Source organism: Sinohyriopsis cumingii, chromosome 11 (genome assembly GCF_028554795.1).
Source record: "Sinohyriopsis cumingii isolate HCF-2022 chromosome 11, ASM2855479v2, whole genome shotgun sequence".
Taxonomy (NCBI): Eukaryota; Metazoa; Mollusca; class Bivalvia; order Unionida; family Unionidae; genus Sinohyriopsis; species Sinohyriopsis cumingii.
The window spans coordinates 8,334,694-8,349,167 of NC_142971.1; the positions used below are offsets into that span (position 1 = coordinate 8,334,694).

General features: G+C 33.7%; 1 protein-coding gene across 3 annotated transcripts in view; it reads right to left on the reverse strand.

The window, feature by feature from the left end:
- The window catches only part of LOC149787580 (uncharacterized), a 65,435-nt gene that overhangs the window by 11,015 nt on the left and 39,946 nt on the right, over positions 1–14,474 (reverse strand). For all 3 annotated transcript variants that reach the window (XM_089973752.1, XM_089973753.1, XM_089973751.1), the window contains exons 13-17: positions 13,635–13,659; positions 11,694–11,769; positions 8,873–10,715; positions 3,127–3,342; positions 570–625 (exon numbers count right to left, since the gene is read on the reverse strand). In XM_089973752.1, coding sequence (XP_089829878.1) covers positions 570–625; positions 3,127–3,342; positions 8,873–10,715; positions 11,694–11,769; positions 13,635–13,659 — 2,216 coding nt within the window. The remainder of the gene's footprint in view (positions 1–569; positions 626–3,126; positions 3,343–8,872; positions 10,716–11,693; positions 11,770–13,634; positions 13,660–14,474) is intronic.

The window sequence follows — 14,474 nt, forward strand, 5'->3', positions numbered from 1 at the left end:
CTTTGACAGTATTTTGCCCTTAACATAGCAGTGAAATGTTTTTATGCAAGTCAATGAAACTGTATCTGCCTCTTGCATACAGAGTCAAACCAAGTATCAAAGAAAGGAATAAAATTCTTTCACTCACAATTTTTTATATAAAAATTTGGCCTGAAAACTATGCACTTATTAGTCTTGGATGGGGAAAAACACACAAAATAACACATCTACTGAAATCTTCCCAACATCATTGTGTATTTACTTTAATGCACAGATCTGATGCTGGAATTTTTTCAACGAGAATTGACACAAAGGAATTAGCAAAACATAAAGGTAGGGTTTGAATATACAGATATTTTTCTGCTCCCATCTGAGTGATTCTACATTTATGAAGAGAATGAGGGATATCCTAATCCATTTATTGATGACAATGATATCCTAGTTTCATTATCAGCATATTTTTCATTTCTATTAATTTTACTTAATTACACTGAAAAACTCAATAAACTTAATAATGCACATTCAATTTTTTTGCTAATTAAGGATATTTGATTAGTACATATAGTCAAACCTTGAAAGTCATCACTTACTTTGACACTCTCTCTTACAGTAATAGCGGGCAAACCGAACATTTTCTTCCTTGCATCTGTAAAACAATGAAGAAACTTTTTACTGGACAGGTTTTTGTTAGTCTTCAAGGACTCCACTGTCTAGGTATCACAGAATATAAACAAGCAAAATAAAGGAATTGTGTTCCCCAATTTTAGTTGCCTCATCAATATCAAGCTAGCTATACATTTGGATTGAAGTCTAATAATAATGAAGGGAGTTGTGTGCAGAAATCCAACAGTAAACAATGAGTTTAACTGTGCAGAAAAAAAGTATGTGTGTATGACAATCAATGTCTATAACTCTGCTAAATTGTGATGCACAAAACTGACAATCAAACTCAACCAAGGTCTACTCAATATCACTGCACACAAAATTTCATTCCAATCTAAAAATAATTATGGGAGTTACCAGAAACCAAATATAAACAGGGGCTAATGATGATGCAGAATGAACTTGGCCCAGATGTTATCAATCTAAGGATCCATATCAAATTTGGTTGAAATGCAATAGTAATCAAGAGAGCTGCTGTGCAGAAACAGAAGTGATGGGGACAGAAGGAAGGACTAATGGATGGACAGACTGGCCAAATTTATAGTCGCTCTTTCAATGAAAAGCAGGTAACAATGAATCAGCAGTTTAGCATAGATTTTCACATAATTAAGGTATGTACGCTTGCATAGTCTATACTACCATAAAAAAAGGATTCAAATTGTCATGTATAAAAAAAACATGTACTGAAAATTGCACAATTTCAAGAAAAAAGAAGTACAAATTAAACTAATATATTGCTTTACAAGATTTAATAGCGTAGTATGCAATGGCAGATTTGAGTCAAAGCTGTTTGCCTTAGACTATACAACACCAATACAGTATGTGTGACTGCAACAGTCATCATGCAATAGAACTGTAAGTACTCTTACTTTTGTCATAAAGTAAGTATGTGTACAACGAAATCCTGCTATAACACACTTCATTATAACATGAATTTGGATATGACAAGGCTATTCAGGTTTTATAATAATGTCAACAATTTAATGAAGTTCTATAAAGTTTTAGCACCAAAACAAGAGTTTGATTTAATAATTTAGAATGATATGTTGTATTCGCAAAACCAAAAATATCATGGTTTCTCGTTTATTTTTAACAATTAGTACTGAACCAGCAACTGATGCCATTACTGTTTGTATTCCATTCATCCTGTGAAACTATGCCAACTCTGCCTACCTGGTGTGAGAAAAGAACATATAACCAAAAATTATGTTTTGGAACTTTTTTACAAAGGTAAGCTCGATACTTATATAGGCAAACATTATGAACCATATTTTATGCTGCAGTTCGATATTCAGCCCTTGATTTCATGGTGTTTGCATACAGTTCCACATTCAGCCCTTGATTTCATGGTGTTTGCATACAGTTCCACATTCAGCCCTTAATTCCATGGTGTTTGCATACAGTTCCACTCAGCCCTTGATTTCAGTTCCACATTCAGCCCTTGATTTCATGGTGTTTGCATGCAGTTCCACATTCAGCCCTTGATTTCATGGTGTTTGCATGCAGTTCCAGACTCAGCTCTTGATTTTATGGTGTTTGCATGCAGTTCCACACTCAGCCCTTGATTTCATGGTGTTTGCATACAGTTCCACATTCAGCCCTTGATTTCATGGTGTTTGCATACAGTTCCACACTCAGCCCTTGATTTCATGGTGTTTGCATGCAGTTCCACATTCAGCCCTTGATTTCATGGTGTTTGCATACAGTTCCACATTCAGCCCTTGATTTCATGGTGTTTGCATGCAGTTCCACAAGTTTATACCATTTGTTTTTAATAATCATGCATGCTAACCTCGAGATAAGTATACATGTAATTTTTTAAAAATAAAACTTTGTCTAAATAAATGCATTTAGAACTTACCTTGTGCATCTTAAGATGTCTCAGAGTTGTAGGTAGGCTTATACGCGGGTCATGCACTTTTTAGTGTTTATACCTATTCAGTTTGGGGGGGGTCGGCTTATATGCAAATGGGCTTATACGCAAGTATATATGGTACTTTTGACACTTTTGCTTAAAGTACTTATTTTTGACACTTTTGTTTAAAGTACTTACTTTTGACACTTTTTGTTTAAAGTACTTACTTTTGACATTTTTGTTTAAAGTACTTACTTTTGACACTTTTTGTTTAAAAGTACTTACTTTTGACATTTTTGTTAAAAGTACTTACTTTTGACACTTTTTGTTTAAAGTACTTACTTTTAACACTTTTGTTTAAAGTACTTACTTTTGACATTTTTGTTTAAAGTACTTACTTTTGACACTTTTTGTTTAAAGTACTTACTTATGACACTTTTTGTTTAAAGTACTTACTTATGACACTTTTTGTTTAAAGTACTTACTTTTGACACTTTTTGTTTAAAGTACTTACTTTTGACACTTTTTGTTTAAAGTACTTACTTTTGACATTTTTGTTTAAAGTACTTACTTTTGACACTTTTTGTTTCAAGTACTTACTTCTGACACTTTTTGTTTAAAGTACTTACTTTTGACATTTTTTAAACATCTTTCTCTTTGGCTCCTGTTTATTACAGTTGTAACACATTCGTAGACCATTCTCTGTGATTTCTGTGAATGATGCTCCCTTATCCTTGGAAGTACAGATTTCTTGTTTTTCAGTGCTAGTTGCTCCTTGACTAGTTCTGTTCTGTTTGTTCTCTGACCCCTCAGCAACATCTGATATATTTCCATTTGGTGTGATCCTTGAAGGAGAAAAAAACAAAATAGAATTGTTTTTGTTTCAATGCTATATATCTATAAAATAATCAAGTATACCATAGAGAGAGATTCGATAATAAGCTTCATCATTTATTAAATATGTATTAATTACAGGAGACTGGGACATACTATCCGACAAAAAGTTACATGGATAAATAAGCTGTTTCCAATGATTCAGGTGTTTAAAAAAATAAATTACAAAACCAATCTAACTTCTAATTCAAGCTTTCATTCTTGCTGATGTAGTCAAAGAGAGAAGTCTGTTAGTGTATCTCAGCAAAAGAAAGAAACTTTCCACAAGCAAATCAAATTAACCTGTTGCAAAGAAAACAAGGCAGTTTGATGCAATGAAACCTTGCAATAAAACTCCAAACATCATGGATTAATTAGTATCCCTGACTTGGAAAAATATGTTTTACACACAGTATAGGCTATATCTATGTGTGCTATTCTAACTAATCTCTCTACGTATTATGTTCCCAGGCAATCAATTACAACCTTTATTTTTTCTCATCTATGTAGCTACTTACATATATTAATGGATTATCTTTTTAGATCAATAGATAAAAATGTATAAAATACGTTTGTAAGATAAATATAACACAATTTGTAAAATAAATATAACACAATTTCAGTATGACAGCCTATAGTTCTTTTTACTTTCCATTTTATCTTTTTTTATGATAATACCGTGTCATGTTTGTGTGCAAGTTCAAATGTCCCTAGGGTAGGATACATCTTCCAGTCAGCTTGCCTAAATGTACATTTGGTCCTGCACTGCTACATGATGTTAAAATTTGGGGATTTTGTGCTAAAGAAAGATTTTATGAATCTATGACCCAACCACTGTGAAACCTGAATGTATGATTTCTTCATGAAAGTGTACACCAAGGGCCCTAGGACAAAACAATAAACATTTGCTGAGTAGGTTATTTGCAATTCTTCTGCCACATTCCATAATGTCTAATGTTAGGAAATACCGTCAATTTTCTTTTCTTTAAAAATAAAAAATGTTCTAGATGTACTATACCCAAATAAAATCTTGTCTTACAAGAGTATTTACAGTGCATGCAAGCTGCGACAAAGAAAAACAATCATTATCTGTTAAGTGTAATCACAAGAAACAATCATGAGTCACACCTGCTTTCCGGTATGAGACAAATATATTTTCATTTTTCAAATGGTCCTGACTTGAGAACAGAGTTGAATAGATATTTAGGTGGACTACGTACTGATTTGCTATCCCCCAGAGTTTGGCAATTATGACCATATGGACAGACTAGAACCAAAACCGTAACGATCAACGAAAACAATGACTACATTGAGTGAAAACTGTCTCACCTATGTTAAAGCAGGTGAGTCAACAAGCATGGGGTATATCTGAGTCAACAAGCATGGGGTATATCTGACTCACATAATTCTTGTAGATAAGCAGAATTGACAGCAGTTGGTCTTTGTGAAATACTAAATATCAATAGTTTTAAAGTATGACAACTGTACAATGATTGTACAAACATTCTTGCTGAACCTCCAGAAGAAAATAATGTGTTTGAATTTAAAATGAAAACCTAACATCCCTACAGACTATCCTATTCCAGTGACTATGCACGAGAAAACACAGAGTTACCAAACAATGAGCTGTGTCTTGTGCAACAACTTAACAAACTGTAATGAAACTACTGTGCCGAGATACAAGCATCCTTGGGTCTAGATTTAAACCCTAGTAAAAACATCCATAAATATAATTAAGAGACTGCTGATCGCAGGATTTTAATATTTCTAACACTCTTTTCTCATAAATAAAATGAAATAATTCTGAAGAAAAAAACCTAACTACAAATGGGAATAATGTCCATATGCATCAACATATTTAGGTTTTTGCAGCCTCAAGCTCATTTAGAAATGCTGCCCTTTGTAATAACAAAAAGGTGAGTGGTACTGGTAAAAGATGGGTTGCAAATCTTACTTTCAATAACTGCTTATTAGTGGTTTTTTCTGCTTTACATTTTAATTTATTTCAGCAATTAAAACAAAATAAAAATATTTAAAAAAATGCTTCCAGCATTTAGCCACCCAGCAACATCTGCCACTAAGTTGGCGTGAACAGATATATGTCACTCTCTGTATGTACGCATACATAGTGATCAACATTATAGCAGTAGCACAATGACCGGATATGGTGATGATTAAAAGGGAAGTTAAAAATGTAAAGATAAAGAATATCTTACCAAATTATGTCAAGTAACATAAAGGGATCTGTAAAACATTCATGACAACATCTCAAAGACTTTGGTGAAATGTTTTCAACCAAGCAATTTATTGGTGCATTTAAGGTTTATCTCATGAGAAAGTCCAATATCCCCATGGTTCCTATGCTTTTCTAAATATAAATTTCCAGGTCTTTTCCAGGATGAAATTAAGTTTTTCAAGGTTAACATATGACCATTACTGAATGGAATTAAAGAACATTTTAGATTATAAAACATGCATTTTCCAAATCCGAAGATGTTTCTCTTTCAAGACTTTCCAAAACATACATGTCAGAAACAATGATAATGTGTGCCAATAAAATCTCAAACAAGATTTTTCGACCAAACTAAACTTCTTAAGATGATATGGTTAAAAATTCCATCATTTAAGGACATTTACAAAAGGGGTGATTTAAATTTTGACAAAAGATCTTCAAAATTATATATTGTTGTATAAACAAGGACTGAATTTTCTGTAATATCAATAAACCAGTCCCCAAACCTGTATTGATACATGGACTATTATTGTTTCTTAATATATAATAAAAGGGACGACAACTTCCCATTTTTCCTGCATTCCATTTAAGATCAGAAACCAGTGCTTCAAGCTACTTGTCACTGTGTAATAGTTTCGCACCAAAGTTCAGCTCAGAGATTCAAAATGTTTCTAATCTGGGTTTTCGTCGAATATTCCAACCCCATTTTTCACATTTTGACATTTTGGATGGAGTGTGGGTTTAGAGCAATTACATATCAAATTTGAAATCTGCCACCACCATAAGATAGCTTACCAGCAGGCTAGCAAATTTAAACTAGGTTATATCTACTTATAACTGCATGAAATCAATAGCAAAATTATTTATTTTCTCAAAAATGGCAAGTATTATAATTGTTATGTCTTTAATCCACTGACAGACTAGAGGAAACTCAGCATAGATGAAACCTGACACGGTACTCACCATTTGTGTTAATGGTCACATTACTTCACAAATCTCAAACAATGACATCGGAAGTCCAACAGGCATGTGATATCAACAAAAAACTCCTTTTTAATGTTGTTGTATAAAATTTCAATTATATTAAATGAAAGTCTGATACCTTTTGTAAAAACCAGAAAGAACATATAATTCTCAACATATTTATTTCAAGAACTACAAGAAAGTGGGTCAGTCTGATTCATTAAGCAGAGTAGTCTGGTTACCTGCTTCATATGTTCCCTATGTGAGAGAGCACATGTCAATGTGGTAATCACATGATACAACAAAACTCCGAAGTTGGTCTCGGAATAGAGAATTTTGTGCTCTTTCGTTTTTGTATTTCTATTACAACCAGTATATGGCTTTCATTTAATTTTTTTTCTCTACAATATTTCAAAATGACGGTTGTAAAATTCTGTGTGCTCGTGCTAGTACCAGCTCAAATTTCATCAACACATTAGTTTTATCGTCTTTCAGCAGATTAAAGACATAATGATTTTAATACCCTCGCAATTTCTGAGAAAATAAATAATTTTCATATCGATTTCATGCAGGTAATACTCGATTTAACGTTTAAGTTTGCTAGCCCATCCGCAAAGGAGATATGCTTTAACACCACCATGTTGGCCGCTTTTAGACTGGTTTTCATACCTTCCATAATAATAAAAAAATACGGATATCAAGCTGTCTGAAAAAAAAAGTCTACTTGATGAATCTAATCCACTGAGAGTTTGGATTGTCTCAATATATTTACGGAAAGCACCCAAATGATCCATACTGCAACCTCCTAACATTCTGGTTAGAAATCAATAAATTAAACTCCCGATCAGTTCAGTTACGACTCAAATGCGTAACTGTTTCATGCGTCACATTGTGGAGAAAAATTCCCATGTTTTTCCTGACTTTCATCAATATTTGCAAAATTCAAGGACTTTTCACGGTTGGGAAACAAATTATCATTTCTCCCGACTTTATCCTGATAGCGTGGGAACCCTTTATCCCATAATAATTATTCAGAAAGTCTGGGGTACAATAATTTTTTCTTGCCTATAATGTAGCTTGATTGCTTCCTCTAACACGAATCTTCCCACCCCCTTTCTTTCTGCTGTATCACTGCATCATAGAGATGTAAAATTTTGGTAAATTTCTACCGGGTACCCATCAATTATAATGATCGGTTACCCTGGTACCTGATCAAAGGGAGATTGTATTAAATGTAAACCTGAACTGCTCTGTTGTAGGTAATCACACATACCAATCTCCAAGAGAGGTATAAGCATAACTTATTACTAATATGTGGCACAAAAAGGGTAATCTGAGCTTAAAAAGAGCAATCTATGTATTACATGCCATGATTACAGAAAACTGTATGAAAAACGTACATATTTTATTTAATGCACATTTATTTTTGCTACTTACCTGACTCTGCAGTCCACAAATGATTACTGTTGTAGCATCCTCAACCTGCCATGGTTCATCACTCAAAGGCGGTCCAGTACATGTTTTAGGTTTAACAAAATCCCTCTCCTCTAGCATTTTACAGTCATACAAAATCCAAGTCACATCGATACAGCCTACATTTTTTAATTTATTTTTTAAAATGATATCCAGTGCCATATATTTTCAATTTAGACTGGTTTACTACATATGTAGTATCAAAATAGAACAAATCTAAGACAAATGGTTTCACATTCAAGAATCCCGTTCGTTTTCTAGGAACAGTTTCATGAATAATTAATATACAAATTACCATATTTACACATGTGGTCAATTTGTATTAGATTTTTAAGTTGCGAGAAAAATGGCATATGAAGCATGGACAGGTACGAAGTTAGGATGGACTAGCTTGAAATATCAGCGTTGATTCTTAAATAGGTCGCATGAGAAAGGAGAAGTGTCTTCCCTTATATTATTATATCGATTATTATATAGTGCATGCATGACATGTAAACTCTAAGCAACCATATGAGCCTCTATGATGAATAAATGCGCACATGACAAAAGCCTCGAACTGTAATCGTTATGCTGTCTTGATCCAAACTTGGAATACTTTTTTTTAATGGGTACCCGGATGTTCATTTTATTACCTGGGTTATTATCAACGGGTGGATTTAATCATAAAACTTCTCTCTCCAGGGGGATGGCATATGTCCAAAAAGTGTTTTGACCAAGCTTCATTCAGCTTGTCCAGTAGAATATGATGTAATTTTTTTAAATACAAATAAAATAATTGTTGGCTTTTCTTTCTTGCAAAAAAAGCTTAAATTACTCAAAAAAAACTGTAATACCTATCTGTCTTCATGGCTGATGGGAGTGAAGAAAGTTCAACTCCAATTTCAGTTTCCACTCCTTTTTTCTGCAAATTGATCTCTGTCTTTTGCCCCATCTCTTTCCCACTTGCTTCTTCCTTTTCTTTCTGTTTAACATCATTATTCTCTTGCTCTGACACAGCTGTATGATCTTTCACAATTGTGCTTGGTGAACTAGACTCCATCTTTTTGTCTGCTGTTTTCTGGCTCTGCACATCAGATTCAGTCTTCTCTGATTTATTTTGACTGTCCTCTTCTGATTCAAATGTAGACAGGTAAACCATCTGAGTGATAACAGTCCCATTTGGAAGAACTTGTCTATTGGTTGTACCTTTCTCTGTGAAATAAGGTTCCAACATTTCTTCCAGTTTCGATTTGTAGCCTGGCTCACCCACAACATTGAGGTGGACTCTAAACCCTTTTGGCAGTGTCAATTTTGGGACAGCATTTCTCTTAGTGTCAGTAGATGGAATGGGTGTTTTAGGTGGTTCTGATGACTTGGGAGTATTTGTTGCTGAACTTTTGACCGTACTTGTTCCCTCAGATGGTATTGGCAACTTATCAACAATGAAGCCATTTAGTGGTATTTCAACTACACTGCTGTTGTTCTTGTTCTGCATTTTGTTATCCTTCAATGTGGCCGAAGTAATGCCTGTTTCTGAAGAAGTCAAGCTATTAGTTGTTGATGTTAAAGAGACAGGTGATGTCTGTCCAAGCTGAATGACAGTGGCTGGTTTATTAAGAGACATTTTTGTAGTATTAACAACCAAATCATGTCCTCCTTGTGCCATGGAGATGTGCTTCCCTTGGCCAGTCTTTATGCTCTTCTCCAGATTGACGGCATCATCAGTATTGCCAGTTCCTGATGGGAAATCCTTTTTGCCATCTTGCTCTTGAACTGTATCATTCTGACAGAGTCCTATATTAATCTTTTCCTCCTTTTCAGTGGACTGACCAGTCATACTGTCATCTACTTTGAGGATATTATCTTCTGTACTCAGAAACTTCTCATTTGAGGTTGTACTTTGATCCCCTGAATCAACATTTGAACGTGAAGTCTCCATTCCAGTCTTTGCTAGTAATCCATATGGTAAAGGAATAGCTGCAGATGACTGTACCATCTGAAATTCATCTTCTCCTATTATACTAATTTTAGAAGAGGAATGTTTGAATCTTTCAACAGCAATGCCTGATGAAACTTTATCAATAGTCTGCTCTCCTTTCATGAACAAGATTTCCTCCATTGCAGTTTGTTTTTCCTCACTATTAACCTTTTGCTGTTCCCTTACCAAATTTTCTCTTTTCTCTTCTGTCTTGTACTTAAACTCCTGTGGGACTGATTCTAATTCCTTAGCTTTTTCTGTAGATGGTTGTGACAAAGTGGATGAATCTTGGACCGATTCTACATTTACCATTGGCCCTGCTCTTTTCAAGTTAGCTTCTTCTGAAACATTCAAGCTGTTTGCTGTTTTCAATGTAGAGATTTTTCCTGCTTTTTCTTCTTCAGTAGTAGCTTTGAAGTCTGCAGATGTAGTTTTTGTTTCATTCTTTGCTTTTGAAGTTTCAGCCAAAGTAACCTCCTTCTTTGCCTCTTTCTTAACTGATTCAAATGGTTTCTGTTCTTTTTCCATCTTTTCAGTCTTCTGATTAACCTCTTCCTTTTCATTCTTAGCCCTGTCCAGTCTGGACTTATCCCCAAAGCATTTACAACTCTCAAGTTGTTTATTACAATATGCACATGATCTTTCCCCCGTTTTACAAACACTCTGCCAAATAGTTTCTGCATCCACTATCTTTAAACCATGTTTCTTAAACTCTGGCACTGCAATTGTGACAAGAGAAAAAATTGTAGGGATAAACAAAAAGTCAGAGGTTATGTGAGCAACTCATGATAAAAGTATGAAAGTTCAAGGAATCTAATACTTTGTATAACACAGTGCCATACAAGTGCAACATAAAGACATGTTTCTATTTATGTTGTTAATAAACAACATAGTTATTCTCTTAGAGTAAAACAATATACTCTTATTTTGGACCTAATAAATATTAAAACATAACTTGAAGGAGAACAGTTTTGAGAGGCTAACAATCCTTGGAGGCCAGGCAAGAAGAATATAAAATATCTGCAATTAAATATTTTCTTTTATGACTGTCCATGCTCGTACTCAAGTTGTATAATTTATCCCAGAAACAAAAGCAGGTTATGAAGTTCAAGATATTCCCTTACTTAATGACACACCACAGCAGCTGACCTGATGACAGGATTTTAACCCAAACCATTTCAGTCACAAGTCTGTCATGCTAACCACTGAGCCACCATGGTTTTTTAATCTTTATAATGTCATGGTAATCTTTCTATAAAGGACACTGATGGAACCAAACACTGTTTCCAATTAAGTACAGGTGGCCTTTAAACAGAGGTAAGATATGGAAAATGAAGGAAAGGGGTTCCTAACTATTGTCCTTTAAGAGCAGATGGAGATTTCTGCAAAAGTGTTTCATGTTCACTGATTAAATATTTCTGTACTTGGCCATTCTGAGCACAATATATGAAACATCTTTGAACATGCACTAATTTAATGAGTAAATGGTGGTAAAAATAAAAGTAACTACTCATCACTTAACATTTCAGAGAGTGGAATAAGATAACATTATTGTTTTTTATGTGTTTATAATTCAGTTAGGTTTGAATATTTTAATGACATAAAACAATAAAACTTGTTACAAGATTTGTCTGAAGAATATGCTTGAAATTACATATAATAATATCAATGTTTACATCACCTTATCTCAGTCTTACCTTTGTCTTCATCAACCATAAGGAATAACTCAAACTTCTCTGGATTAGCCAATAGTTGATCCCACATGGATTCAGCCTGTATACAAACAAAAACACTATAATGCCAAAAATTATTTCTCATTTTTATTTTTTGTATGTCAATTGCACAAGTCATAACAACTTGTAATAAATGTTCCCAGATCGTATGTAAGGTCTTACTTTGCTGGATAATCTTTATCTCCTTTAATTGCACTGAACTGAGTCAGAATCTTGATTACAATAAAAATATTTGCCAAATGCAGCAACTATGCCTATTTAATCTTTACTTATTGTACATAAATCTAGCAACTTGTAACAAGCGTGCTAGACACTATGTAAGGTCTACAGATAAAAAAATTTTAATGCTGCAGAGTTGAGGTAAAATCTGGATAATAGGCTTACATTCTAAAATTAGTGTGGGCACAATTAACATTAACTTTCATATTAATTTAAAAACAAGTTTAATTACCATTCCATCCTCTAATTTGCTTATCCAGAATAATTGTTTAATTCATTTTGTAAGTAACATACACAAGTATAATGGATCTGTGGTTCAAATTCATGGATAGAAGAGTACATCATAACATACAGAAGTATAATGGATCTGTGGTTCAAATTCATGGATAGAAAAGTACATCATAACATACACCAGTATGATGGATCTGTGGTTCAAATTCATGAAGAGAAGAGTACATCATAACATACACAAGTATGATGGATCTGTGGTTCAAATTCATGGATAGAAGAGTACATTATAACATACACAAGTATGATGGATCTGTGGTTCAAATTCATGGATAGAAGAGTACATCATAACATACACAAGTATAATGGATCTGTGGTTCAAATTCATGGATAGAAAAGTACATTATAACATACACAAGTATGATGGATCTGTGGTTCAAATTTATGAAGAGAAGAGTACATCATAACATACACCAGTATGATGGATCTGTGGTTCAAATTCATGGATAGAAGAGTACATTATAACATACACAAGTATGATGGATCTGTGGTTCAAATTCATGGATAGAAGAGTACATCATAACATACACAAGTATAATGGATCTGTGGTTCAAATTCATGGATAGAAAAGTACATCATAACATACACCAGTATGATGGATCTGTGGTTCAAATTCATGGATAGAAGAGTACATTATAACATACACCAGTATGATGGATCTGTGGTTCAAATTCATGGATAGAAGAGTACATCATAACATACACCAGTATGATGGATCTGTGGTTCAAATTCATGGATAGAAGAGTACATTATAACATACACCAGTATGATGGATCTGTGGTTCAAATTCATGAAGAGAAGAGTACATCATAACATACACAAGTATGATGGATCTGTGGTTCAAATTCATGGATAGAAGAGTACATCATAACATACACAAGTATGATGGATCTGTGGTTCAAATTCATGAAGAGAAGAGTACATCATAACATACACAAGTATGATGGATCTGTGGTTCAAATTCATGGATAGAAGAGTACATCATAACATACACAAGTATGATGGATCTGTGGTTCAAATTCATGAAGAGAAGAGTACATTATAACATACACCAGTATGATGGATCTGTGGTTCAAATTCATGAAGAGAAGAGTACATCATAACATACACAAGTATGATGGATCTGTGGTTCAAATTCATGGATAGAAGAGTACATCATAACATACACAAGTATGATGGATCTGTGGTTCAAATTCATGGATAGAAGAGTACATTATAACATACACCAGTATGATGGATCTGTGGTTCAAATTCATGAAGAAAAGAGTACATCATAACATACACAAGTATGATGGATCTGTGGTTCAAATTCATGGATAGAAGAGTACATCATAACATACACCAGTATGATGGATCTGTGGTTCAAATTCATGGATAGAAGAGTACATCAGCACTTACATGCATGTCTTTTGGCTTAGTTCCTCTGAAATTTGTAAGAAAAAAAAAGAATAAATACATTTATTTCAATAAGGAAAACCCAACAGAATATACATAACTTGTACACTCTAAATAACGGCCAAGTTAATATTCATGCAATACACTATATTAGGCAAACAATCAGATCAACACAGGGCTCCCACACTTTTTTGATACAAAATTTATATTTTCAAGCACCATATATTACTGAAATGAATCAACAATATTTTGCGATGAAAAAAAAAGTGTGCTTTTAAAATCAAATCTGCATCCATTCTGAGACTCCCATAATATCCAAGTTCCAACTTGAATCACACTCTTAATCATACACCAAAATATAAATAAAATGTTTTACTGGAAAAATACAGAACTCATTTGAAATTCATATAAAATGCATATACATCATTTATATTTTACAGAATAAATATGCTACCTTTATCTGGGATGTTGAAAATATAAGGAATGAATAAGTGATAAGAGTATTGTTTCCTTCCAAACTTTTTAATTCTGAAAAAAAATTAAAACAACCCATCACAAATCAAAGCAGCAATATGAGGAACAAAATTTTAAACATTTACAAAACTGTCACATTTACAACATTAAGTTGTAAACATTTACAAAACTAATAAGGGGGCTCCAAGTGCCTGAGTGCTCTAAAATGCTTACCATTACAGATCACTGCCATCTCACCTGTCTGTGTGGGTTCGAGTCTTGGTTTCAGCCAATGTGGGTATGTGAGAAAGCTTGCCAGTAGCTTCATGTGGGTTGGTGGTTCTTTCCGGGGTTTTCACAAGGTTCTTCCTCCAACATTTATCTGTGTGT